We start from the raw sequence: 24860 nt of genomic DNA on the forward strand, positions 1-24860 counted from the left end.
GATGTTTTCAAATCTGCAATTAGACTTTTTCTATCACTTCTAAGTTTTAATATTATTAAAAATTAGTATTTACATATAAAAAATTCACATCGAAGCTAAAAAATTGGCTATTTAAGCTAACTCAAATTTAAAAATTACTTTTTCGACTTTAAAAAAGTAAAAAAAATTTAATAAGTTTAATTTCTTATGTCTTATGAACTTTATTCTATGTCAATTAAATTATATAATATTCATGAAAGTCAATTTATTTCCTAATAAGATATTTTAAAATATAAAACCTAGAATTTTAATAGAAAAATAGCATATTTTTGAATACGGTAGCCATTTGCGCATAGAAGATAGGTCGTCAGGACAAATTTTTTTTCTNCATAGAAGATAGGTCGTCAGGGCAAATTTTTTTTTTCATTTTATAGTACATAAAATAAGCTTTAATTTGATATAAGTTTAAAGGACGCAGTATTTCCGGAACATTTTCAAAAATTAAGTTGAAAAAGTTAGTTTTTGTAAAAAAGTTGCTATTTTAAATNCAAAAAGTTAGTTTTTGTAAATAAGTTGCTATTTTAAATCCCCCCCAATGAGCAGGTTAAGTGTTAGATTTTCAAAAAAATGATATCAAATGAAAGGGAAATGTCTAAGGTTTTAGTATAAAAAAAAATTATGTTGATTTGTTTATTTTTGAAAAAGTTATGGAAGTTTTAAGAAAAAAAAGTGAAAAAAATGAAAAAATTTACCGATTTTTAAATTTGTAATTTTTTTGGATATTTCCCCCCTTTGCGGGGAACGAGGGAAATTTTATTTCTATTAAATTTGACTCTTCGACTCAACTTAATAGGCCCGAGGACACGGGTTAACCTTAACGGATTGGTCCCAAATTTTGCACAGCTCATTTTTTTGACCATTAAAAAGAAATTAAGGGGTAGCGTAAAAAAAAAAAGACATTCGATTTTTGAGGGCCACCCTAATGTAGACTAAAGCTCCAATAATTATTTAAAAAAAGAAAGTAACGTAAAATATTGACTAGATCAATAGTTATTAGATTTGTCATATCTCTGTGACTTACCCGTGTATAATCATAATGTTTAGTTTATGTATTTATTTAACTTACAAATGAGTTTAAATTTCTCCAGAAAAGATATTTTAGGTTTAAAAATACTCAAAGGTAAATTTATAAGAAAAACGTGATTTTCAGGGGTATACATAAGTCTTGATAGAGGAAAATGGGCGGTAATGGACTTTTATTATAGTCATTTAATGTATACGTTTATTATAAAATAAAACGTTTGACCTTGGAATTTTTTTCTATATAATAATTATATAACCATCGCCAAATTTTCAAATAATGACGATAAAATCTTTTTTAATAATTTGAATATTATTTTGAATGAATAAATATTATTTTATTTGAGTGAAAACAATTTGAATGTTGCTAAGTTTTGACGTTTAAACGTCAACGATTTAAAAAAATTGTACATTAATATATTTATTATTTATATAAATAAATAAAATATTGTAATTTTTTATTGTCTTTTTACTATTATTTTGTTTTTATTGAATTATTTAGTCTTCATATTGCAAAATATAGCAATTTTTTGTTATAAAAGTTTAAAGTTTTAAAAATTAAAAATTAAAGAAGCTTAACATTTCATATAGACGTTTTGTTAGAAAGGCATAACAAAAAAGATAACATTGAAAACTAGATTGCACTCATTATTAAACAATTTAGGTGTTTTTCAAAGGTACCTTTGAATTTTTCCTATCCCGCCTTTATATGTCGTCATAGCTTTAGAACCAGTCGAACAAAAAAATTTTTTTTTTAATTTTTTTATTATAGTTTAGTCTAAAGAAACGTAAAAAAATATTTAAGATCATTAAAAGACCTAAAATCAAAAATTAAAAAAAAAAATTGTTTATTTTAAATGGAATGACTCATATTTTAATGAGTATAGGACAATTATTTAAATTATGTCCACTAAATTTATCTTTAAAAAAATTAATTTTTTGAAAATCATTTTTTTTGGACTTTGTTGATTACATGGGTATTTTCATTTACCGCTTATAAAATAATTTTCGATTCATCCCTTATAATATAATATAATATAGGGGAGTCAACATAAATGTTTGGTAAAATATGTATTAGTTTATACAATAGAAAATAATCTAATCAAGAAAACGACTGGAAAATAACTTTTTAACCTATAAGATATAAAGAATGGACCAAAAATAATTGTATAACACATGAATAGATATATTCACATATGACTAATGATACCAAAAAAATAAGATATTCAAAAAACATTTTTTTAAAGACAAATCTAGTAGCTAACGTTAAAAAAAATTACCTTGTACAATAACTAAGTATAATATTTTACAAAACCATATAATTTGCGATAAAGATATTTTTTTTAACTTCAAATACTTACTACATTATTTAGATCTTAGAATATTATGAGAACATAAATTTTCATAATTATATGATATATATTATAAACTTAGAACATTTTGCAAAAACGTGAACAATGAAAAAATGTTAGTTAATACTAACTTGGTACCAATAAGAATCACTTCCATTTTTTTTATCTACTTCTGACATAACCCATTCTTTATTTTTTTGAATATACTCATTCAAACGTTTACACGTATCATTTCTATCATCACAATAATTTTTAAGCGTATTAATCCAGTACAAATGTATCAAATTTGCAGTTACCCAACCTTCTAATAACCCAGCTGCATAAGCCTGGGCTTCACTATCAGCAGTTTTTGAAGTTTGTATTTCCAAATAATCCCATCTATAAGTATTTATTAGTTTAAAATTTGTTAATATAAACAAAAAAAAAACAATAAACTTACCCGGTGGTATTTAAACTGTGTGAATAATTAACCTTACCGATTACATTACCTTGAGGAAAAGATTGTATTGATATATATCCATTGATATCAGAAATAGCATAATAAATTTGGTTTAGTCCATAAGAACTCCATGATAAATTTATTACAAAATAAATAATAAGTATAGTTAATTTAATGAGCATGATGATTGACTAGTATATTAAAGAAGACTGAACATGCTGACCTTCTGATTTCATTTTATGGTTTTTAGATAACTATAAGTCTTTTAAGTAGATGACCTTCTAGAGCATTTGTAGTAGAATTCTTACACAGTTTATTATTTGTAATTATATAACGAATAATCTTATAAAATGAAAAAAATATAAACAATTTGATAAAAAAATTAAACTTTGTATATTGATAATGAAATAGATTAGTAAACTATCAAAATACATCATAATATCTTCTAAAAAGACAATAATTTACAATATATTACAAACATGTATTATGATATACTAAAGGTTAATTAGTGGTTCTTCATTGGTTAAATTCTGTTTATTAAGACCAAATCGCCATTCATTTCGGTCACGAAGAATTGATCTACCCAACTGGTTATGTAGCTCCTTAAAAGTAATAATACGGTGGGAAACAATATCTTTACGTTGAGGAGACTGGGAAATGGGTTTATTAAATGGATTATGACGACCTCTAGGAGGAGGATGTGGTGATGTACGTTCACAAGACTCATTTGATTGTGTTATTTGATCTTTTGGTAACTGGAGTGATTCATGATTAGAGGTATCTAAAACATAGTTATACAATGTATTCAAAATGCATTGTAATATAAAAAAAGTTTAAACGGTAATCAATTACGTTCAAGTTCTTTGAGTTGTCTTTGTAAATCAGCAACCATTAACTTCATGTAATCATAACTGGCACATGCTAATGCTTTCATCCACTGTTCCATACATTCTTGACTATCTGCTCCTAATATATAGCTTCTGTTATTAGGACCATGAAAAACAATTTTGAAACTAAATTGGTCATCATTTTCTGCTAGTTCTATAATAAATATTTTGCAGTTGATAATTAAAAGGGGTCATATTAATAACAATCATAAAACTTACCTATTGTACATCCTTCAAGTATGATAACACCAACGGGTTCTTTGTCAACTTTACGGTCAAAGTAAAACAATAGATTTCCTTTTAAAACAAACCATCGTTTTTGATATCCCTTATTTAATTCTCCACGCTTACATAGCCATCCTTCTTTATCAATTGGGCTAGACGATGTTGAATAAGCACATAAGTTTTTTTCATTTATTTTCATTTTTGAAAAAAAAATACAAAAAAACTATAGAATAGATTAACTAAAAATAATAATAAAACACTAATTTTTAAACAATGTCACTAGTAATAATATTTAAGTATAAAGTGTATTATTTCAAAAATAAATCGACCAACTACACACAAGTCATTTTAAGTTTTGAAAAAAAAAATTGTAAATAAACACTTATTAGATTACAACCTCAAATGTTATCACTAACATAAGACATTGTTATCAATGTTTAAGACGTCGTTTGTGATAAAAAAAAAACAGACATAGTGAGTATAGTATACACTAAGTTGGGAAAACATCTTTGCATTAAGTTTAACTTACGACACACAAACGTTATTATTATCTACTATTTAACTCTCGGCATTATTTAACTAGAGTGATTAGTGATATAATAAATTATAATTTCAAACTTACTATAAATGACGTCGTGATAGAACTCATCTTGAAAATTAATAAAATTTATAAATATGATATGTTTAAAATTATAAAATTAATCATACGTTATTTGTTCTCAATTATAATGCAATTACTCTAAAGCAATTGCATAAACTTGAGTAATAAAAAAAATGTTCAAACAACTTCAAAAATGTATAATTTTTAATTTGTCTTCGTAAGGTTCTTGCATACCCTAATCATTGTGTGTTAACAAAAAATAAATTTATCAAGAAAAAGATGTATATAACTATACTTTTATATGGCATTAACATTTCCTCTAAATTTTCTTTGGTGACCATAGTTTTAATGATTTGAGTAAAAAAAATCATGACAAAGAATTGAGCGTATCACTTCTTTGTGGTAATAAATTAATACTAATCATGTAGCAGAAATTTATTAACTAGTACAGTGTGACAATTAACTTAAAACTTAGTGTATTTTACAGAGAACCATTTGTCAGTAATGTTTAGTGCGTTTCACCATGTTGAACAAAATGCATCTAACGTTTAAAATCACAGTCACACAAATTGCACTCGATGTCCCTCGTATCAGTGTAGACCTCTTCATCGCCGTACATGAAAACATTTTGAACAAAAAGTACACAATATGTGCTTTGATGCCTCCCCTCTGAATGAGTTGCCGCGCAAATCACATACGAACCAACCGCTTCTCATCCGTATGAATCGTTTCGTGTGATCTCAGTATGTTACTATCTTCAAACAGGTGATCACAGACCGACAGGCGTGTCGTATGATACCCACGTGAACCACCACAATTGCATGTCGCCGTCTAATAGGAACAGGCGATCACAATGACTTCAACTGAGCGTTGTTCGTATGCACAACACTACGTGTTCTCGAAATCACACTTAAGCTTAACGTGACATTTTGCGTGGTGTTCGCATTGATTACGTTTCAAGCAGATCCATTCGTCACCATGATCCCGATATTGATCTAAGCGTTTTCGTCGTCGACCACTAGTAATATATTTCCGAATTGGTGAAGTACAACCGTTACCCACAAAATATTCTTCGAGATGTTCTTTAAAACGGAATGCACTGCGCACCAAACACAAAAGCGCCTGTCGATGAATTTTAAATAGTGTTACATCGCTCATGATTTTTCGTCGATTGAATTGAACGTCTTCTTGCAAATTGTGTTGGTGACTTTCTTTAGTGTTATTGACATTAGTCGTGTAAACTTTTTCCGCGAAGATCTGTTTCGCGTCTGTAAGTCCTAAAAAACGTGCGCTAACAAATAGTACATGCTGCTTGTCGCGTTTGAAAGACATACCCGTGACATTTTTGTCTGGACGTTTCAAATTCTCTCAGATCTCCCGTTCGACGTGCACGACAGTCTTCTTGTGTCTCTGTTCGCTTCGCGCCCGTTGTAAATATCTTAAAACGCATGTCCGTTCTTTCATCCGAAACGTCAGCCGATTTTCTTGTCCAGCTCACAGGGATTCAATGACATGTTTCCTGAAGAAGTAACGCTGGTACATGTTAGTTGGTTAGCACGACTTTGGTATTCTAACAAGTTTGCCTGTCGTAAAAAACCTCTCCACTCGAAAATGGAAGGAATTTTTACATTGCCGTCCGATTCATCATTTATTTGTCGTTTTTTTGAAAATCCTGCAATATGAATTTAATATTTTTAGTCGGTCTCTAATGTCATATATGATATTAAGTAGTCGTAATGCATTTCAGCTGTCATAAACGCACAGTATTTCTCACGTTTGACACTAATATTTTATTTTGAAATCTTTGGCAGGTTGATTTAAGAAACAGAAATTGTGGAGGGGTAAATTTTAGATAAACATTTAATAAACTAGATAATTTTAGCTCAACCTAATTTATTTGTATATACTGCGTTGTTGATTTTTAATATAAAAAAACCAGCACAGGGGGGTCGCGGCACAGTGGTGACGTGGCATAGTTGGATCAAGTATAATGATATCTGACAGTGATTAAAATCACCATAAAAAAAAACGCTTCGATGCAAATCTTTAGATAGTGTTTAATTTTAAAAAATTGGTGTATTGTTCCAAAAGCTACACGATCTGCTAGTTCCTTATTAATATTTTGATTAAGATAAAGTATGTCGAATAAAAAAGGATTTTTAAAAAATATTATTTCTCATAAAAAAATTGTGTTGATCCATACACTTTTCAATAAGTTATAGCATTATAAAGTTAAATATAATATAAAAAATAAAATCGAGAATTTTCACACGAAAATAGCATTCGATAGCCATTTTCGCCGTGAAGACAAGTCCAGAGGTCAAATTTTTTTTTTTTTAATTAAAGTATATTACATTAGCTTTAATTTAAGATATATATAAAAGTGTCAGACCTTCCGGAATATTTTCAAAAGTTAAGTTGAAAAAGTTAATTTTTTGTAAAAAAGTTGTCATTTAAAATCCCCCCCTGTGGGCAGATAAAGGGTCAGATTTTCAAAAAAAATATATCAAATGATAGGTAAAGACATCAAGCATCTATAAAAAAAAATTATATTGGTATGTTCATTTTTAAAAAAGTTACGGCAGTTTTTAGTAAAAAAAATTGAAAAAATTTCGAAAATTAGCGATTTTTAAATTTGTAATTTTTTTGGAGGTTTCCCCCATTTACGGGGAACGAGGGAATTTTTTTCAATTTTTAAGGGTAATGTCTTCGACTAGATACGATTTGTGATCTTTTGACGTATCGTTGAAAGAAATCCGTTCGGTGAGAGCTGAGAAAGTGGTAAGACCAAAAAAAAAAAAAAAAACACATCATAGTAAAACCAATACCTTCTCAGTTTCGCATCGAAGCTAAAAAAATTATCAAATTGAATGGTAATTAATTAGATTTTTGTTTATGAAAATAAATTAACAAGTTCCATAAACTGCTAATTAAATCAATTATGTATGCAATTAGATTTTTATCAAATGTTTGAATTAAAAGATTAAACAAAACATTGTGCTTTATGAACACGCTTATCTAAAATAAACGATTTCATTAACTATTAATTGTATTTATGTAATTAAAAATAAGTATACACAGTGATCAATAGTTCACTGATAAAAATATATACAAATAATAATTATAATAACAAAATGAAAGTTGACAGTTTATTTAGAAGTCTTTTGTGCTATTGCTGTTTTCTTTTAAGGATTCAGTTTTTTCCGTGTGCTTTCTGTTTGTGTATTACGAGTGCAGATTTTTTCTTATAAGATTTGTTACATACATTACAAGTATAATTCTTTTCATCACTATGTACAGTTAATGAATGTTCTATCATAGTCTTTTTAGTTATAAACGCTTTATTACACACAGGACAACAAAATTCTCGGACGCCTGAATGTCGTCTCATATGGTTCCGTAGCTGGTTGCCCGTACAAAACGTTTTGTGACATTCAGTACATTTAATATTTCTCTCTTTTTTGTGTACAAATTTAACGTGCACTTTCAGTTGAGATGAACGACCGAATCGCTTACCACACTCTTCACACACCAGCCGTTTTTCACCAGTGTGAATGAGCAAATGGCCTTTTAACGTGGTCCTATCGGCAAATCTTTTCTCACATTCGGCGCACTGGAAATCTTTACGACCTAAATGAACTACATCAACGTGATGTAACATAATCGCCCGAGTTCGGAACTGGCGCGGACATTGTTCACACTTAACATCAAAACCAGTGGTATGCAATCGGTAATGGTTCGCAAAACACGAGGGGTTGTTCTTTGACTGTGAGATATAAGAACAATGGTCACATTTGTAGTACACCACTCCATTATATTCTACCTTAAACTTATCGTAGATATTGCATTTTTTTCTTGTTTTTTTTCTTGGGGGTTGTTCAATATCACATTTAGCTGCATGTTGACTCAGACGACGTTTTGATCTATACAAATGACCACACTTCTCACATATTAGCNTTTTTTTTCTTGGGGGTTGTTCAATATCACATTTAGCTGCATGTTGACTCAGACGACGTTTTGATCTATACAAATGACCACACTTCTCACATATTAGCAATGGGGGTGTATTTACAGCTTTTACAGACCGGCAAGAGTAGGTGTGATCTATAATAGATGGCTGTATAGGTTGATTTTCAATCTCATCGGATGGGACGAGGTCACAAGGAATGGGGGAACTTGTGGCCATAGGTCGAGATCTGAAAAACATAACATTTTATTGTAACTCAACGAAAATATTAGCTAAATAATAGGAGTTTTTTGAAATGTATTAGAACTATCAGTTTAACTTCTCAATCATAAGCAGAATTCTGAGTCTCTTTTATAAAATTATGTATACTAAAAGTACATGTATATCTATAAGATCAAATGAGAATATTTATATTTATCTTGCTCTAATAATTATTTATCATCAATATCTGATTTTTATCATTCATGATTTTGACACACCTAAGATAAGCATTTTCTTTTCCTTCATCATCACTTATTGTAATAACAGGAATACTATTTGCACCAAAATTTTGTTTTCGTTCCATCAAAGGAATAGACCAATATTTTTCAATATGTAAAGTGTTTTGAGTTAGTGTCTGAAGTGAGTGATATTTAGATGGCGGAAAGTTTACAATTTCATCTTGCCCAATTAAAATATTTTTTTGTGTTTCTGTATACCTGTAAAAATTTACAATAAAAACACATTGTATTTTTGCCACAACAAAATTTATTTTTTTGATATTTTAAATGAATGTTATTACTTTTTACACTTTTTCAGTATACATTATTTTTATCATACTGAATTTAAAATAGAATACAAATTTATCAATTATAGCTGACACAGTAAATTAACAATTTTAACGTATTGAAGGAAGTTTTTTTTGTAAACTAAGAATTTTTTGAGTAAAATTTTTTTGTAAACATTAATCAATATAGAATTTTATTCTATGATTAAATATTGATTGATTAATAAATTATGTTTCACTCACTATCTTCAGAAGTATAATATAAAATTTTGTAATTTTATTTTCAGAAGTCTATAGTATGTTGTACGAAAGTCAATTTAAGATATTGGTTTGAATTTAGAATTATTTTAAAGCACCTGTGTTTAAATTTATTATAAAATTTAACAAACTGGTGTTTGAGAGTCAAATATTATAACCAAAACAATAAGTCTGTTATAAACTATAAATACTAAAATATTCTAACAATTAATAATTTATGTATCAAATTATATCAATAAGCAAATTAATAATTAATAAATATTTCAATATATATATATAGTAGAATATTAATCTACTATTCATATTAAAATGGATAAAAAAAAACCAGCACAGGGGGGTCGCGGCACAGTGGTGACGTGGCATAGTTGGATCAAGTATAATGATATCTGACAGTGATTAAAATCACTATAAAAAAAAACGCTTCGATGCAAATCTTTAGATAGTGTTTAATTTTAAAAAATTGGTGGATTAATCCAAAAGCTACATGATCTGCTTGTTCCTTATTAATATCCTGATTAAGATAAAGTATGTCGAATGAAAAAGGGATTATTAAAAAATATTATTTCTCATAAAAAAATTATGTTGATCCATACACTTTCAATAAGTTATAGCATTATAAAGTTAAAAACATAAAAAATAATTTTTTTACAAAAATTGTATTTTTTTTATTAACTTTGATGTCTGTTTTTACCATGAAGATAAAATAAAGTCCAAAATTTTTTTTTACCATAATTAAGTATATTACATTATTTTTAATTTAAGATATATATAAAAGTGTCAGACTTTCTGGAACACTTTCAAAAGTTAAGTTGAAAAAGTTCTACTTTCTATATGCATTTTTTATATTTAAAGTCCCCCCGTATATAGGGAAATGATCTGATTTAAAAAAAAAGTATGTCGAATGAAAGATGTATATAAATACTACTTCTCATGAAAAAATTGTATTGATCCATACATTTTTCAAAAAGTTATAGCATAATAAAGTTAAAAATGTAAAATATAAAATCGAGAAATTCCACACAAAAATAGCATTTGTTAGCCATTTTCACCATGAAGACATGTCCAGAGGTCAAATTTTTTTTTTTTAATAATTAAGTACATTACATTAGCTTTAATTTAAGATATATATAAGTGTCAGACCTTCCGGAACATTTTCAAAAGTTAAGTTGAAAAAGTTAATTTTTTGTGAAAAAGTTGTCATTTTAAATCCCCCCCTGTGGGCAGGTTAAGTGTTAGATTTACAAAAATTATATGCCAAATGATAGGTAAAGACATCAAGCATCTATAAAAAAAAAAATTGTATTGATATGTTTATTTTTGAAAAAGTTACGGCAGTTTTTAGTAAAAAATTTCGAAAATTAGCGATTTTTAAATTTGTAATTTTGTTGGAGGTTTCCCCCATTTACGGGGAACGAGGGAAATTTTTTCAATTTTGGAGGGTAATGTCTTCGACTAGATACGATNCAATTTTTGAGGGTAATGTCTTCGACTAGATACGATTTGTGATCTTTTGAATTATCGTTGAAAGAAATCCATTTTGTGAGAGCTGAGAAAAAGTGGTAACAGACACAAAAAAAAATAAATAAATATACACATCTTAGTAAAACCATTTTTTTGCATCGAAGCTAAAAAATTATATAAATGCAGTATTTGCAAAGGTTTATTAAAATATTTAATTCATGTCAGCATCAAAAATTCTTTGATGGGTTTATCTATTGTAAATGATCTTAGATGTGTGCTGAACATCTTAATCACAAAAATTTTAATGAAATTTTACAATCTTATTTATTTATAGAATCATATACTCTTTAAATAATAATAAATAATTATTTTGAGCGCATTACCTTTTTGTATTTGATGACCATTTTTTAAACAAAATATCTTTTTTTGTAACCTATTAACATTTAATAAAGTAAGTTTAGTAAGTAATAACAAGTATTTTGAATTTAATGCACTAATATTATTTTTCATCTAATTAAAAACTCTTGTTTAATTACAGGGTATTTAGAGCATATATTATATAAAAGAATTAATATTTAAGCATATTACACTCACATATCTGATGATAAACAAGAGAATATAACTCATAATATTTACTTTAGGAATTAATCTTTGTTGAATAGTTTGATTTGAAGAATTAATAATGGAACTATCATTCATTTTGTTTGAATATGATATTAACTCATTTCTTTGGAGCTTTTCATTTTCTTTAGAATCCTTAAAGATAAAAGTATTAACAGATATTTTTTACAATAAAGCTAAATAAAAAAACGCACTTTTGTTTTGTTAGTTTTATTGGTTACTAAATATTTAAATAGTATATTAGTATTAGAGCTGGTTTTCCATAGTTCACCAAATACAATTAATGTTGATGCACATTCAAAGCAAATACTATCTGGTAACATATCATTTTTTGTCAGCTAAAAAAAATTGGATGACTATATATTATACAATTTTTAATCATTTAAGTTGTACTGAAATAATTTATTATGTACTTACAGTAATAAATGGTAAAAATGAATGAATTTTTGTTTCTAAATTATATTGTATACCTTCTTTAGTATAAATATGTATCATTTGTTCATTCTTAGTAGCACAGAGTCTACAAATTTCCCCAAAATTTTCAATTGATATTATCATTGTAATGGATTTTTGTTACTAATTTTACATCGAATTAAATTTAAAACATAATTAAATATTTTCATAAAATTCTAAATGTTCTATTACAGAAGTTAAAGAAATTATAGAAGTTTACATCAAATTATTAATTATTTATATAACTATAGTAGTTGTAGAAATATTTACTTTAGATATTTCAATTGTATCACAAATAAGATAAAACCAGATGGTGCACTTTCTATTCAAAACATGTAATTCTCAAAAAATGTAAGCAAATCACAACCTGCCTTAGATCAGTATCACCACACATCGGCAAAAAAATCTTTATGAGAAATTATTGTTTTTCAATTATGCATAACTGACTTTTATTGTTTGTCTTAACACCGACGTGAGCACATCAAAATGACCAAGATTTTCCAATTTCGATTCATCTTTACGATATTGATGTATGTATTGTTCATTTTTTTGCAGTTTGTTTTTAAATTATGAACAATATAAAATATTACAGTACAAAAACACTTTCTTTGTCAACAATAAGTTCACTCAAACTTACAACTTTAAAATTTGAAATTCTAATGGGTCATAATGATTTTTTTATATAATTTTCTTAATTTTACAACTAAGAATTATACCTCTGAAGCATTATACTGTAAATTTTGTTCAGATAAAATGCCTTTAAAAACTAACTTATATTGCTTAATTAAAAGATATAAAATAATGAGATACAACACCACATATACTACATAACTTATGAGCCTGCAAAGTATGCACTTATGTTATTGCTTAAAGGTTAAATGTAAATCGGAAGCAACCGATAGCGTATTTTTTTTAGTGCCTAATTCATATATTGGTTAGAAAAAACAAAAGATGTTTTTTTCCTTCTTTTCTTTTTTTTAATTTACTTGCGTGGCACTTTAACTATGCCGCATTATTAAGCTATATTGAGTTTAATATAAATTATTTACCGCGAAATATATAATATACTTGAATGACTATGAAGTATTAATGATGCTTACTTAAATATATCATTTTTTTTCACTAAAAAAATTAACAATTGCATTAATGAAAAAGCACAGAAAAATATTTTTAAAATGTGTCTAGGAAATACTTTTTATTGAAGTATAAATATTATAAACATTATATATATTATTTAGCATTCAGTAGCATATTTTATAAAATCGAATTATTTAATCTGCGATAGAGTTAAAACTACTAATGTAGGTAGATTAAAGATAGGTCAAAAAGTTTACCAATAGATAATACATTAAAGCTAATAACATTTTAGATATTTTTTGAAATATGCATTGATTTTCATGTACACACTTATTATTTGATATAATAATTATAGTAAAAGGTGGTGTACAATAAATTCATTCCTTATATGTGGTGTCACTGTATTAAGGCATGTTGAATAATCAGTAAATCAAAAAGTGCACTATCTGGATTTATCTTAACTGTTATATTTTGAAATTATTCATATTTTGCTTGATATTTTTATTGTTAAAGCTTATCTTGCTTCTAAAATCTACAATCAATGTTTGATAAAAACAGAAAGGATGGAGCCTTTTTTCTATGAACCAAGGTGATCTAAAACCTTATGAATAAAATATAATTTGATGAAATGATAACATTCAAAATTACTGTCCTCTGTTATCAATAATCGTAAATCGTGGAGTGGGTTTTACAGATTTTGATCAAATTCAATTGCAATAATTTGAAATTACTGAATTATTTTACTAGTTGCATACATGAAATGTAAATATTTAAATGAATTAGAAAAATTGTTAGTTTTGTAATTAATATGGCTAATGAGACATCTGAACCGAACTGGTATGTGAAATCTGATTATACTTTTTACTTGTGTTATGTAATATAGCATTCAAATAAAATCACAATTTGTTATTATATATACAAGACCATTAAAATTGTTTTTTAAGGTGCAGTAGGTCATATATAAATTATGAAAAACGAAAGAAGAAATGTATGCTTGAAAACTGTGATGATGAACACCCCTTAAAATCCTTATCCTTGTCTTTTGTAAGTCTACATATTATGATTAAATTTTTTAATAAATCATAGGCGTGGAATTCTAAACTTGAAGTTTCATTCATTATTTTATTTTTCCCTACAAAGTTTTAAAAGAATGGTGAAATTTGCTTGAGAGTGCTAAATATTCAAAAACCTCTTTTTTGCACCTATGATAACAATTAAGTTAACTAATTATCATTTTTGTATTTAAAGAAATATTCCGTTAGTTGAATATTGAATTTTTTAGTTAAATATTGTTTATTTTTTTAAATACACATAATATGTAACTAATTTATAATTTATAACATTAATACATCAATAAAAGACTTCTGTATTAAAATTTTAATTTAAACTTATATTAAAAACATGTTAGAATAATTTAGGGTTTTTGTTCAATAGTTGAAAACATTACTTTTCAATTTTTTTATTATTTACTGGTGCCACTATAGAAACTTTTTTTAAAGTAAAATTTTTAGTTTCATGAAAAACATTATTTTATGTCTCAGATAAATATTTTTAAAAGACTAATACTAATAAAATACTAATACTAATAAATACTAATAAAATACTAATAAAAAGTAATATTCAATAAAGTATAACCTTAATATTTTGTTTATAAATTATAATCTGGATAATATTTATTTATCAAAAATAAGAATTCAATTTAAAGGGATATAGGATTAATATTCCTTAATTAACATTCACAATTTTTTTTTCTGCCTTCTCAAAAAAACTTCAAAAATTAATAAATATTTAGAGTTTGCAAAACAATTAAATTTTTATTTTTTCAACATTCTAGAATAAGAAAATCATATAAAGTAAGATGAACTAAGTGAAGCCTTCTTTTCCTACTATATTTTATGTCATGAAAAAAAAAAGAATGCTTTAGATATAAACCTTGTTATTAAGTTTATATCATTAATGAATTTTTACTCATATTTTTTAAAGAAAAAAAGTAGTGAAATATCTATTATTGATCCACTTGGAGCATTTATTGTAAATGGAAATGATCCTCTTAGTCGACCCGTTCAATTAATTCCTACAGACTTTGAAGAACCATGTAATATTATTTCTGATAACTGTCAGTCTTGGTCACAATGCAAACAAAGTATATTAAATAATTATACGACATCTGAAAAATTGACTTTTAAATCTTGTAAGATTTTACATTTATGTTATAAATAGGTTCTTTAAAACCAAATAAGAATTTTTTTATATAGACTCAAAAACTATTCAAAGTGCTACCATTAGATCAAGACTTGAAGAACTAGATGAATTTGATGATCAGTCAGATTATTCTGAAAAAGAATTATGTGATTTAACTCAACAAGAATTTGTTGCTCATATGGATAATTTAAGTAAAGAGATAGTAGATGCATGGAACAATGAGCAAAGAGTGAAAGCTTTGAAAATAATTATACAAGTATACTACAATATTTTTATTTACCAAATGATATGCAAGATGCAGAAAATATTTACATTTAGGGAACTAACAGTTTTATTAAATGTATTCTATTCTACCAGGTGTTTAATTTAATTTTCTTAGGTTAACTTATAAAATCATTTCGGAAGTTGAAGGAAAGCACATCTGAGAAATGCTAAGTGATAATATAACTAGGTATCTCTTAATTGCATCTCTTCTATAGATTTTATATTATATTGTTAAAAAAAATCAAATTACTGGTACAAAACATTTTTTTCTTATTCAAATCATTTTTTAATTGTCAAGTTAGTAAGAAAGTATGTCATTATTTATAAACTTGATTGAATTATTTTTTAAGAAATTTAATGGGTAATAGAACTCACTTTTTCTTTTTATTTATAATATAGTACATAAAAAATGTAAAATTATTGAAAAAAAAAATTTTTTTTAATTATTCTTTTGAGATAGATTGTGAAGTTTAGTTAATTCAAGTTTACCTGAATTGTATATAGACTACATTTTATTTTTTAAACTTATTGGTTAATTGATTTAAATCAATAATATTGTATTAATAACCAATATTTCATAAACATTTTTTAATTTTTGCTCTGTATTTATCATCTACCAATTCTTATAAATTTCATGCTTAATATTTTTAGCTTTATATATTTTTTTTAGTGCACCAAAATTTTAAGTTACACATCGCCACTTCAATTTTATCCAAGTAAATTTGTACTTGTAACAGATTTGTTAGATTTATTTGGAGATCTAGTTTATAAAAGGCTCAAATCTAAATCTGAAATTATTGAGTAAATATTCAAATAAATTAGTTTGTAAATATTTTATTTTTAAATAATACTTGTTATATATTGTATTTATAATATATATACATATTATTTTAGTATTTTAAATATTTTATTACAATAAAATTTGTTAGTTTAATTATATATCTTTTTAGTGGTCAAGTAGTACATCTTCCGAATAATTTTACACCAGATATGGTACCAATATCAGCAAAAGAGACTTGTCGTAATTGGTTTTTTAAAATTGCTTCTATTCGAGAGCTTATTCCACGGTTATATATAGAAGCTGCAATTTTACAAAGCTATCAATTCATTAAAACTGAGTAAGCTTTATTTTGATTTGATAATTTTTTTACTTCAATATTAATAGGTAACTTAATTTAAAAATAATTGTACATAATTTTTTTTAATTAAGTGAACAAGAAACTGCTTTAATGAGACTCATTAAAATGGTTAGAGGTATTGGTCATCCGTTAGTTGCTTGGTATGCTCGTTGTTATTTATGTAGAGTTGGTTCTTTAATAAAAGTCAATATAAATTATTTTGAAGAAAGTATAAAAGATATTTTATTAACTTATAAACAGGTGAAGTTAAACTTTTCAATAAATAATACACAATTATTTATTAATAGTTCTTTATAGATAAATAGCCGATATTTATGTAATGAAATTCAGTGTCGGAATATGACTATGGATAAATTTCTTCAACTCTTATGTCCTGCATTGGAATGGATAATAAAAGGATTGTGTACATGTGTTGATACAGTTAAACTTGACGAGATTTTAAAATGGTGTATATTACAAAATTTCAAGTAAATTTATATAAATTATTTCTTTATATAAGATGTGTTAAAAAATCATTGTTTATTTAGTGGACTTCTCATTAATTCTATAGTGAATACATTTCCAGGATACTATATTGCCCAAAAAGCAGAATATATAGTCAATTTAATTTCAAATTGGCAATATGATGGTAGTAATAATAATTGTACTTTTAGATTAATTTTTTTTAACAATTTTATAATTTATTTTTTATTAGTTTTTCCTCAGACTGTAATTGTTCAAAATCTCGGGATAAGCTTAAGAGGTCATAATGTACCTAATTCACAAAATGTTTTGAGAGAAGTTTGGAAATTAGTAACAAAAATTAAAGATACTGAAAAATATATGGCATGTGCTGAGGCTTGGATATATTTCATTGTTAAACATTTCAAGGTACAATATGTTGATTATTTATATTATTAAAATGTATTACCCATTTCCAGATTGTTAATTTTAATTAATGTATTTGAATTTATAATAAGTTCAAAGAAATAAATATAATCATAAGTGATATTACAAGACATCTCAGTAATCGTGTAGGCATTGAAAGGTTTCACACCCAACTTCACAATATTTTACAACATTTACTTAATTATGTAGAAGACTTTGAAAATATTTTTCTTATGGTAACATTTAAAATTATTATGCAGTGTCAGAATTTCTAAAAAAAAAATTTACTTACAGAATAATTTATTACCGTATTTGGATATGTTTGGATCAGATATAAATAAATCGACTTGTTGCAAAACTATCTTAGAAGCATATCGTACTCGAGGAGAAAATGTTATGTCTCACGATCCTGTTATTAATGACTGCTTAATGTACATGTGCAAAATTTTGCATGATTCTGTGGAGTAAGAAAATATACTTTGTTTACAAAGAAATATATATTTTTATAAGTCATTCACTTTTATTAGCTCTTTGATGGTAGAAGATGAAGTACGACAAATCAGTCGTATCATAGCATGTTTTATTTTTCGTGTTGATTACAATGATGATTTAGACAAACACTTGAATTTTTATATGGAGGCCAGAGGAGCATTTATTAGATTAGATTATGTCCAAGCTGCTCTTGTGCAGGTATTATAATTTTTTATCTAACAATATTTTTATTTTAACTAAAAATATTTTATTAAAGTGTGTTAACAAATTAATGGTGAAATCTGTGTCTACATCAAGAAAATTAGTTAAAAATTCATTTGCAAGGGCTTGTTCAGCATATTGTTATATTACTATACCTTCTATTACATCACCATTAACTAAGCTTCAACTTTACTTACTCACAGGTCAAACTTCCTTACTCAATGGATGTCTTGGGCAAGGTATTATTATTAATCGATTTATTTTTTATTTAAAATATAATTTCTTAATAAAATAGTGCTATATTTTTAGCTGATGCTTGCTTTAAAGCCGCATCTGTTACTATCAAAGATTTCCCTGTTGCTTTAGAAATTGATGGCCATACAATTGAGACTGAATTTTTATTGATAACTTATATTCAGAATTTTTTATCTATTTTATTAATAGTACCGGTGAGAAATAAAAACTTATTTAAATAATTCATTTATCTTATATATGCATATTTTTTATCAGGACTGCCCTGATCAAGAAGTCTTACACCAAGTCAGAACCTTGATTAATTCAATAAGGCAATATTCTTGGACAGATATTTTACAACCTTATTCTTTATACTTACATGTACTTGATATGCTATCAATAGCTACATTAGATACATATCCATATAAAATAGCTGAAGGTAAATAAAATAGTAATTAGCTAAGTTAATTAATTTTACTATTAATAACTATTTTTCATTTAATTTAATTAAAGTGGATTCAAATGATGTATTATATGGAAGGGAACCACAGTTTGTTGTTGGTGTAGATTCTATGTGTACTGTGTTACTTAATACTATACTAGAGAAATTAAATGAATTAGCAGTCAACCCTAATTTACAAGTATTAAAGTTAATTTAAAAAAATTTTAAATTTTTCTAAATGTATTTCTATATTATTCTAGTCAAAATTAGGATTTGAACTCTTCATGCGTATAATGATCAGGGCAGATTTAAACAATGTAAAAATGACTACATTAGCTATAAACCTATGGAAACTTTCAAAAAAACAAAATACAGTAGATATTAAAACACATGTAAACTATTTATATAAGTTAAATAAAATATGTATCAATTCTAATTTAAAATTTGATTTTTCAGGATAACATGATTTCTTATTTATGTGATTTTTGTAATAATGAAGAAGAAGAAATTTACCATAAAGTTGCCAAAAAAATAGCAAAATAATTTAAAGAATAATAATCATAATAATAATAATTGTTATTTTAATTCATATATTATTGTTAATTACAAAATGTATTTATTTTATTATATTTTATAAATTGTTACATCTTTATAAAATACAGAATTTAATATTAACTAATAAATTTATAACATCACAGTAATGTACTTAACCTATAGTATTATGGTCATTCAACTAATAAATATTCATCACATGAATTTTTATCTAAACATTGATATAATTAATATGATATTTAGAGGTAAATTAAAAAAATGTTTGATATATTTATATATATATATATATTTTTTTTAATGGTTTAAATTATACACTTAATTAATAAAAATTACTGAAGTTGGTAATCCTATTAATTGAATCACCATAATATACATATAATATTAATTTAAAACCTGGAACAACAACATATCTAAAAATATACTTTACTATGACAACAAGAGTAGTAAAATAAAAGGAAATTAAAGATCTAATATCAGTCTTATTAGCTTGTCATCAACAATATTTTCCTTAGTTAATATTAAGGTCGTAATTATTCTTTTTAACATATAATTTTATCATATCAACAAAGTTTTTATCAAGACTCCATGTATTTAAGCAACCTAAGTATTGAAGCTTAGAACATTTATCAATGAATTTATAAACAGTCTTTTGAGAAATCTGTAAAAAAATTTTAAAAAATATTACTATTAAGATTATGTATTGATTTAAATGAGTGCTTAAACTGGCGACTATCAATATGCAGTTTCTAATTTTCTTGGACTATTCAATTGGACAGTGTGCAAGTAAAATATCACTAATTTTTCAGAAGTACATATAAAACTATTTTTTAACATTAATTATATGATTTATTCCTTTAATAAACATAATTTTAAGAACGAATAAGAAAATAAAAATACAAATTTTTTGATCATGATTGACAAAAATCTATAACAATATACGAAAAAATAAAGCTAAAAAGAACTTGTAATCATTTATTCAAGCACTGTCAAATCTTTGTATAAAATAAAATTTTTTTTCACTATTATCAAATTTCTTTAACTAAAGCAGCAATTTAACATAGAAGTAAAATTTTTACAGCAATAATTGTAGAAAAAATACAAGTTTTATAAAAAAAACTTGTCATTAAAAATTTTAAAAATACCTTATTTTTATTACTAGGAATTTCTAAACCTCACTTTTCTTATCGCTCAAATATATAACACTTATATCTACAAAAGGGGATAAAATTAAAAATACTCTCTAATTAATTAAATAAAATATACTTATAGATACTAAAAAAAAATTTAATCAATACTGTAAAATATAATGCGCAAGGCAAAGTTAAGCAATTACCCAGTACATAATAAAAACTATTGCTAGAAAGACTTACTATAGAGTGTTTGTCATTAAAGGAAATTTCAAGACGTTTGAGTTTGTTACACATAATAGCTGGTGGTTTTTCAAATACTTGAGAATTCCAATATAAATGCCTTGAATCACTAAACAACTAAATTAAAATTTTTAATTATAATAACTTAATTCATAATTGAAACTAAGATGGTAAAGATTTTACCTTAGCTTCTTCTAAACAAGGACAGTTTTCAAAGAACCAATTTATTGTTTCTACAGTAGGCATATGCAATTCAAATGACTTAAGCTTAATGAATTTTCCTACAGGAGTTTCAAAAGTATGTAAATATCCTTTAAGAAATAATAAATTAGGACAACTGCTTAATACTTTAGCTACATCAATATCTGCTTCCTAAAGTATAATTAATAAACTTTTAATACTAAGATAAAAAGAAAATGATTTAAAAATACCTGATCTAGAATAGTTAGCTCAGATAAATTACAGCCATAATTATAAATAAAGTTAATAAAATGAAAATTCATCATATAATCGAGATCAATTGTAAGTGTTTGAACACGTCCCCAAAACATTGACCCTTGTTCGGGGTCAGCAAAATCCTGAGGAGAACAAACACAAGATAAACGGGTGTACAACTTTTTTAAATAAGGTAGACACTCTTTTAAAACTGCTATTTTTTTTCCAGTCAACTGCATGTCATATAACTCAGTTAATTGAAACTCTCTAACTTTAGGAGAATTTTCCCACAAAGTCACTATAGCATCACCAATATTTCTGAAAATACTAGTCTGTAAGAAATTTATTTAGTTATGGATGTCAAAAACATGTTAATCATATACCTAAAGTAAAGAAAACCTCCTAAAGCTCTTAAGCTTTTTACACAAGCTAGAATCATTAATAAACTAGCATCTTCAGTGTTTGTGTCTTGAATACGCAATTCTTCTAAAGTAAAACAACATTTATTAAGTGCTCTTTTATTTTCATACAATTTTCCCAGTTGTTGACAAAGTTTATCATTGGACACATTATTAGTTTCAACCGAGACATCTTTCTAAAGGTAAAATTAAGTTAATTTATACAAATATTCAAACTAAATTAATGTTTGATACATACTTTGAACAATAAATGCTTGATTCCTATTTCATCTACATTCCATGATCCTGAAATATCTAGGTGTTTGAGACAGATTGCATTTTCACCAATAGTTTGTAAAATAGCATTATCACAAATGGCACCAAGTTTCAAAAAAACTAGTTTAGAAGCAAGGCCATCTTTTAATGAATTTTGTAATTTAAACATAGAGTTGTAGACTATAGGTGTATAATCATTTTTGCTTGACATCTAAAAACATAACAAGTATCAAAAAATTACGATTTTATGTTTATTATACATTAATTATTACTTGAAAAGTTAATGACAATTCTTTAAGATGAGTGTTACATCTATTCAAAATCAAAACAAAGTCATGAAATTCTGCTTCCATACCACTATAAAAATACAATGACGGTAATCGTGTAACTCCAACATCCAACATTGCATTAAGAATGATCAACCAACGATTAAATTGAGCATTCATTATTTTTAAAATTGGATTTGTATCAATTACTCCATTGAGCTCATTCCAAATATGCTTATCTGCCTCCCCTTTATCTCTAAAAATTGTTTTAACCATAATTTCACACATTATAGTATATTAACTAAAAATATCATTTTTTACAATTTTTCTTTAGTGCAGCTTATGATGTTTGTTCTTGCCCAAGCATGTGTACTTCTAATAAAATATTCACGTGAACCAATCGAATCTTTTTTCATTTCCAAAGCAACATCTAATACATAATTGCATACTTTTTGTAATGCCAAAAACTGTAAACAGCTTACAGAATTTTTTAAAGGCATATTTTTTTTAAATCTAAAAATAATAAAATTATTATATATAAAGACAATATAAGAAGATAAAAAATAAATATTATTAAAAATTATTATCAGTAATAGTTTATAAAATATTAGTTTAACTTCATTACATTATTTTAAATTGTATATAAAAAAGATTATTCTGATTGGGTTTAATTAACAGAGAAAAATCTTGAAAATTAAATTATAAAAATGATAGATAAATTTTTTTTTAATATAAAATAAATATATATCCTTGCATATGCTTGTAATTTATGAATATTTTGATTTATTTTACTAAAAAAAAAAAAAATAAGACACTTTTGAAATGTTTCTAAATTTAATAAAATAACTAAATATAACTACATAAAATGAGTGAAAATTTTTATTTCATATGAGATATTATGTTGAATAAATAGATAAATTTAAAAATCCCTCCAAAATAAAAATATTAAAATTTACACCTCTCTAATATAAATATAAACATACTATATTGTAATAAGAAAATGGATAAAATGTATAAATATAAATATTTAGTTATTATCACAGTTGTATGGAATAATTAAAAAAAGTCAAAGATCGAAACAAAATTACTAGGTTAAAATTCAGAAGGCAGTATTGATTAATATAAAGTTACTATAAATTTAGTACTCACAAATAAGTTAATTGAATTTAAAAATTTAAATATGTAGAAATCATAAAATACATTTCAATACTTAAATTATGTAATAATTGTTTGACATAGATTTATAAAGCTATGTTATTAAAATTAAAATAGTTTTTAATAATAATAATAAATTATAATTTATATTGTATCAGTTTAATGCAACTAGCTTTTATTAACCTGTTAACCATTTAATGGTAATCAAATAATAATGAAAATTTCCTCGAAAGTCATTATTTAAAAATATTCCAAAAATTTATTAAAATACTTACGAGAAAATACAGTTAAGAATAATAATTTAAGTAATTTCAAAAAATATATTAATTATTATAATTAATATAATAAAATATATTTGGAGATATATTATTTGTATATAACAATAAAAATAATACACATATTGGTGTTTACAATGACTATCGACTGGTTGGGTTGGGTACGACAGATACTACTTGTTATAGTGATAACAACTATAATAATTATCACTTATGATTGATTAAATTTCGGTACAAATAGTAGATTTTTAAATAGATTGATGGTATCATCAAAATTATACAAAAAAAAAATAAAGACGATATTCGGAAAATTTCATAGTGCTCTAAGTTTAAATTTTTTTTATTCTGCAGTATTAATGTCTTGTAACTCTAAAATAGTCATTGACAATGATAAAAGAGCTTTTACTGTTCTTTCCCTATAAATTTTTAATAGCTTCAAGCGTTGTAATTTGATCAAATATTAACAAAAAATATAAATAAAACTATACAAAATATTAAATAAGTTCTTTTTACTTATTTTTTTTTAAATGATTTGTTCATTTCTCTCTCACACGAGATATAAATATATTAGGTTCCATTACAAAACCTTCAAAACGAATTTTTAGCCTCAAGTAATTTTTTAATTGACAATTTTCTTTACTTGTTGTCTACAAAAAAGATCTTAAATAAACAAAATGACTACTCCAAAAAATAGGGGGGTCTGTTTAAAAAATACAACAAATATAATTGTTTATAATTTTGAATAATATTTATTACACATAATTATAACATGTATATATTACTTTTATACATTACTTATATTACTTCTTTTCAATAGTAATTGTCAAATAATTTTTGTATTTTATATTAGCTTCGATACGAAGCTGAGAAGGTATTGGTTTTACTATGTGTTTTAGAAGATAGGTCGTCGGGACAAATTTTTTTTTTCATTTTGTAGTACATAAAATAAGCTTTAATTTTATATATGTTTAAAGGACGCAGTATTTCCGGAACATTTTCAAAAATTAAGTTGAAAAAGTTATTTTTTGTAAAAAAGTTACTATTTTAAATCCTCCCAGTGAGCAGAATAAGTGTTAGATTTTCAAAAAAAATTATATCAAATGAAAGGGAAATATCTAAGGTTTCA

The 24860-nt window shown here is 25.2% G+C and overlaps 5 protein-coding genes across 7 annotated transcripts in view; 1 reads left to right on the forward strand and 4 right to left on the reverse strand.

Moving 5' to 3' along the window:
• LOC126901512 (putative phospholipase B-like 2) overlaps positions 1-3101 on the reverse strand; it is a 7782-nt gene extending 4681 nt beyond the window's left edge. The window contains exons 1-2 of the mRNA XM_050677993.1: positions 2851-3101; positions 2543-2789 (exon numbers count right to left, since the gene is read on the reverse strand). Coding sequence (XP_050533950.1) covers positions 2543-2789; positions 2851-3032 — 429 coding nt within the window. The 5' untranslated portion in view covers positions 3033-3101. The remainder of the gene's footprint in view (positions 1-2542; positions 2790-2850) is intronic.
• A 118-nt stretch (positions 3102-3219) lies between these two features.
• On the reverse strand, positions 3220-4533 carry LOC126901750 (sesquipedalian-1-like). Its single transcript, XM_050678494.1, has 3 exons — positions 3957-4533; positions 3703-3891; positions 3220-3631 (listed from the first exon to the last, which is right to left on the reverse strand). The coding sequence occupies exons 1-3, from the start codon at positions 4159-4161 to the stop codon at positions 3345-3347; spliced, it is 681 nt and encodes a 226-aa protein (XP_050534451.1). The 5' UTR covers positions 4162-4533; the 3' UTR covers positions 3220-3344.
• A 3781-nt stretch (positions 4534-8314) lies between these two features.
• LOC126901660 (uncharacterized) lies at positions 8315-12712 on the reverse strand. Its single transcript, XM_050678314.1, has 7 exons — positions 12054-12712; positions 11831-11974; positions 11652-11771; positions 11399-11448; positions 9010-9228; positions 8519-8759; positions 8315-8420 (listed from the first exon to the last, which is right to left on the reverse strand). The coding sequence occupies exons 1-7, from the start codon at positions 12192-12194 to the stop codon at positions 8394-8396; spliced, it is 942 nt and encodes a 313-aa protein (XP_050534271.1). The 5' UTR covers positions 12195-12712; the 3' UTR covers positions 8315-8393.
• A 986-nt stretch (positions 12713-13698) lies between these two features.
• On the forward strand, positions 13699-19644 carry LOC126901489 (VPS35 endosomal protein-sorting factor-like). Its single transcript, XM_050677962.1, has 19 exons — positions 13699-14003; positions 14111-14210; positions 15150-15357; positions 15422-15624; positions 16303-16433; positions 16583-16750; positions 16843-17011; positions 17069-17238; positions 17299-17399; positions 17466-17641; positions 17731-17874; positions 17933-18102; positions 18166-18328; positions 18387-18570; positions 18641-18780; positions 18842-19004; positions 19079-19206; positions 19268-19399; positions 19464-19644. Exons 1-19 carry the CDS (start codon positions 13975-13977, stop codon positions 19548-19550), a joined length of 2766 nt encoding a protein of 921 aa, XP_050533919.1. The 5' UTR covers positions 13699-13974; the 3' UTR covers positions 19551-19644.
• Positions 19572-24860, reverse strand: part of LOC126901518 (uncharacterized) — an 18679-nt gene continuing 13390 nt past the window's right edge. Inside the window, exons 1-9 of one of the 3 annotated variants that reach the window (XM_050678016.1) lie at positions 23735-23896; positions 22626-22817; positions 22311-22560; positions 22022-22249; positions 21748-21959; positions 21361-21682; positions 21113-21301; positions 20930-21046; positions 19572-20217 (exon numbers count right to left, since the gene is read on the reverse strand). In XM_050678016.1, the coding sequence (XP_050533973.1) occupies positions 20068-20217; positions 20930-21046; positions 21113-21301; positions 21361-21682; positions 21748-21959; positions 22022-22249; positions 22311-22560; positions 22626-22804 (1647 nt within the window). In that variant the 5' untranslated portion in view covers positions 22805-22817; positions 23735-23896 and the 3' untranslated portion in view covers positions 19572-20067. Of the gene's footprint in view, positions 20218-20929; positions 21047-21112; positions 21302-21360; positions 21683-21747; positions 21960-22021; positions 22250-22310; positions 22561-22625; positions 22818-23453; positions 23571-23734; positions 23897-24860 lie in introns of those variants that run through there. The other 2 variants (XM_050678025.1, XM_050678007.1) reach the window with 2 other exon arrangements.

This window comes from Daktulosphaira vitifoliae, unplaced genomic scaffold, assembly GCF_025091365.1.
Source record: "Daktulosphaira vitifoliae isolate Bord-2020 unplaced genomic scaffold, ASM2509136v1 Scaffold_1, whole genome shotgun sequence".
Taxonomy (NCBI): domain Eukaryota; kingdom Metazoa; phylum Arthropoda; class Insecta; order Hemiptera; family Phylloxeridae; genus Daktulosphaira; species Daktulosphaira vitifoliae.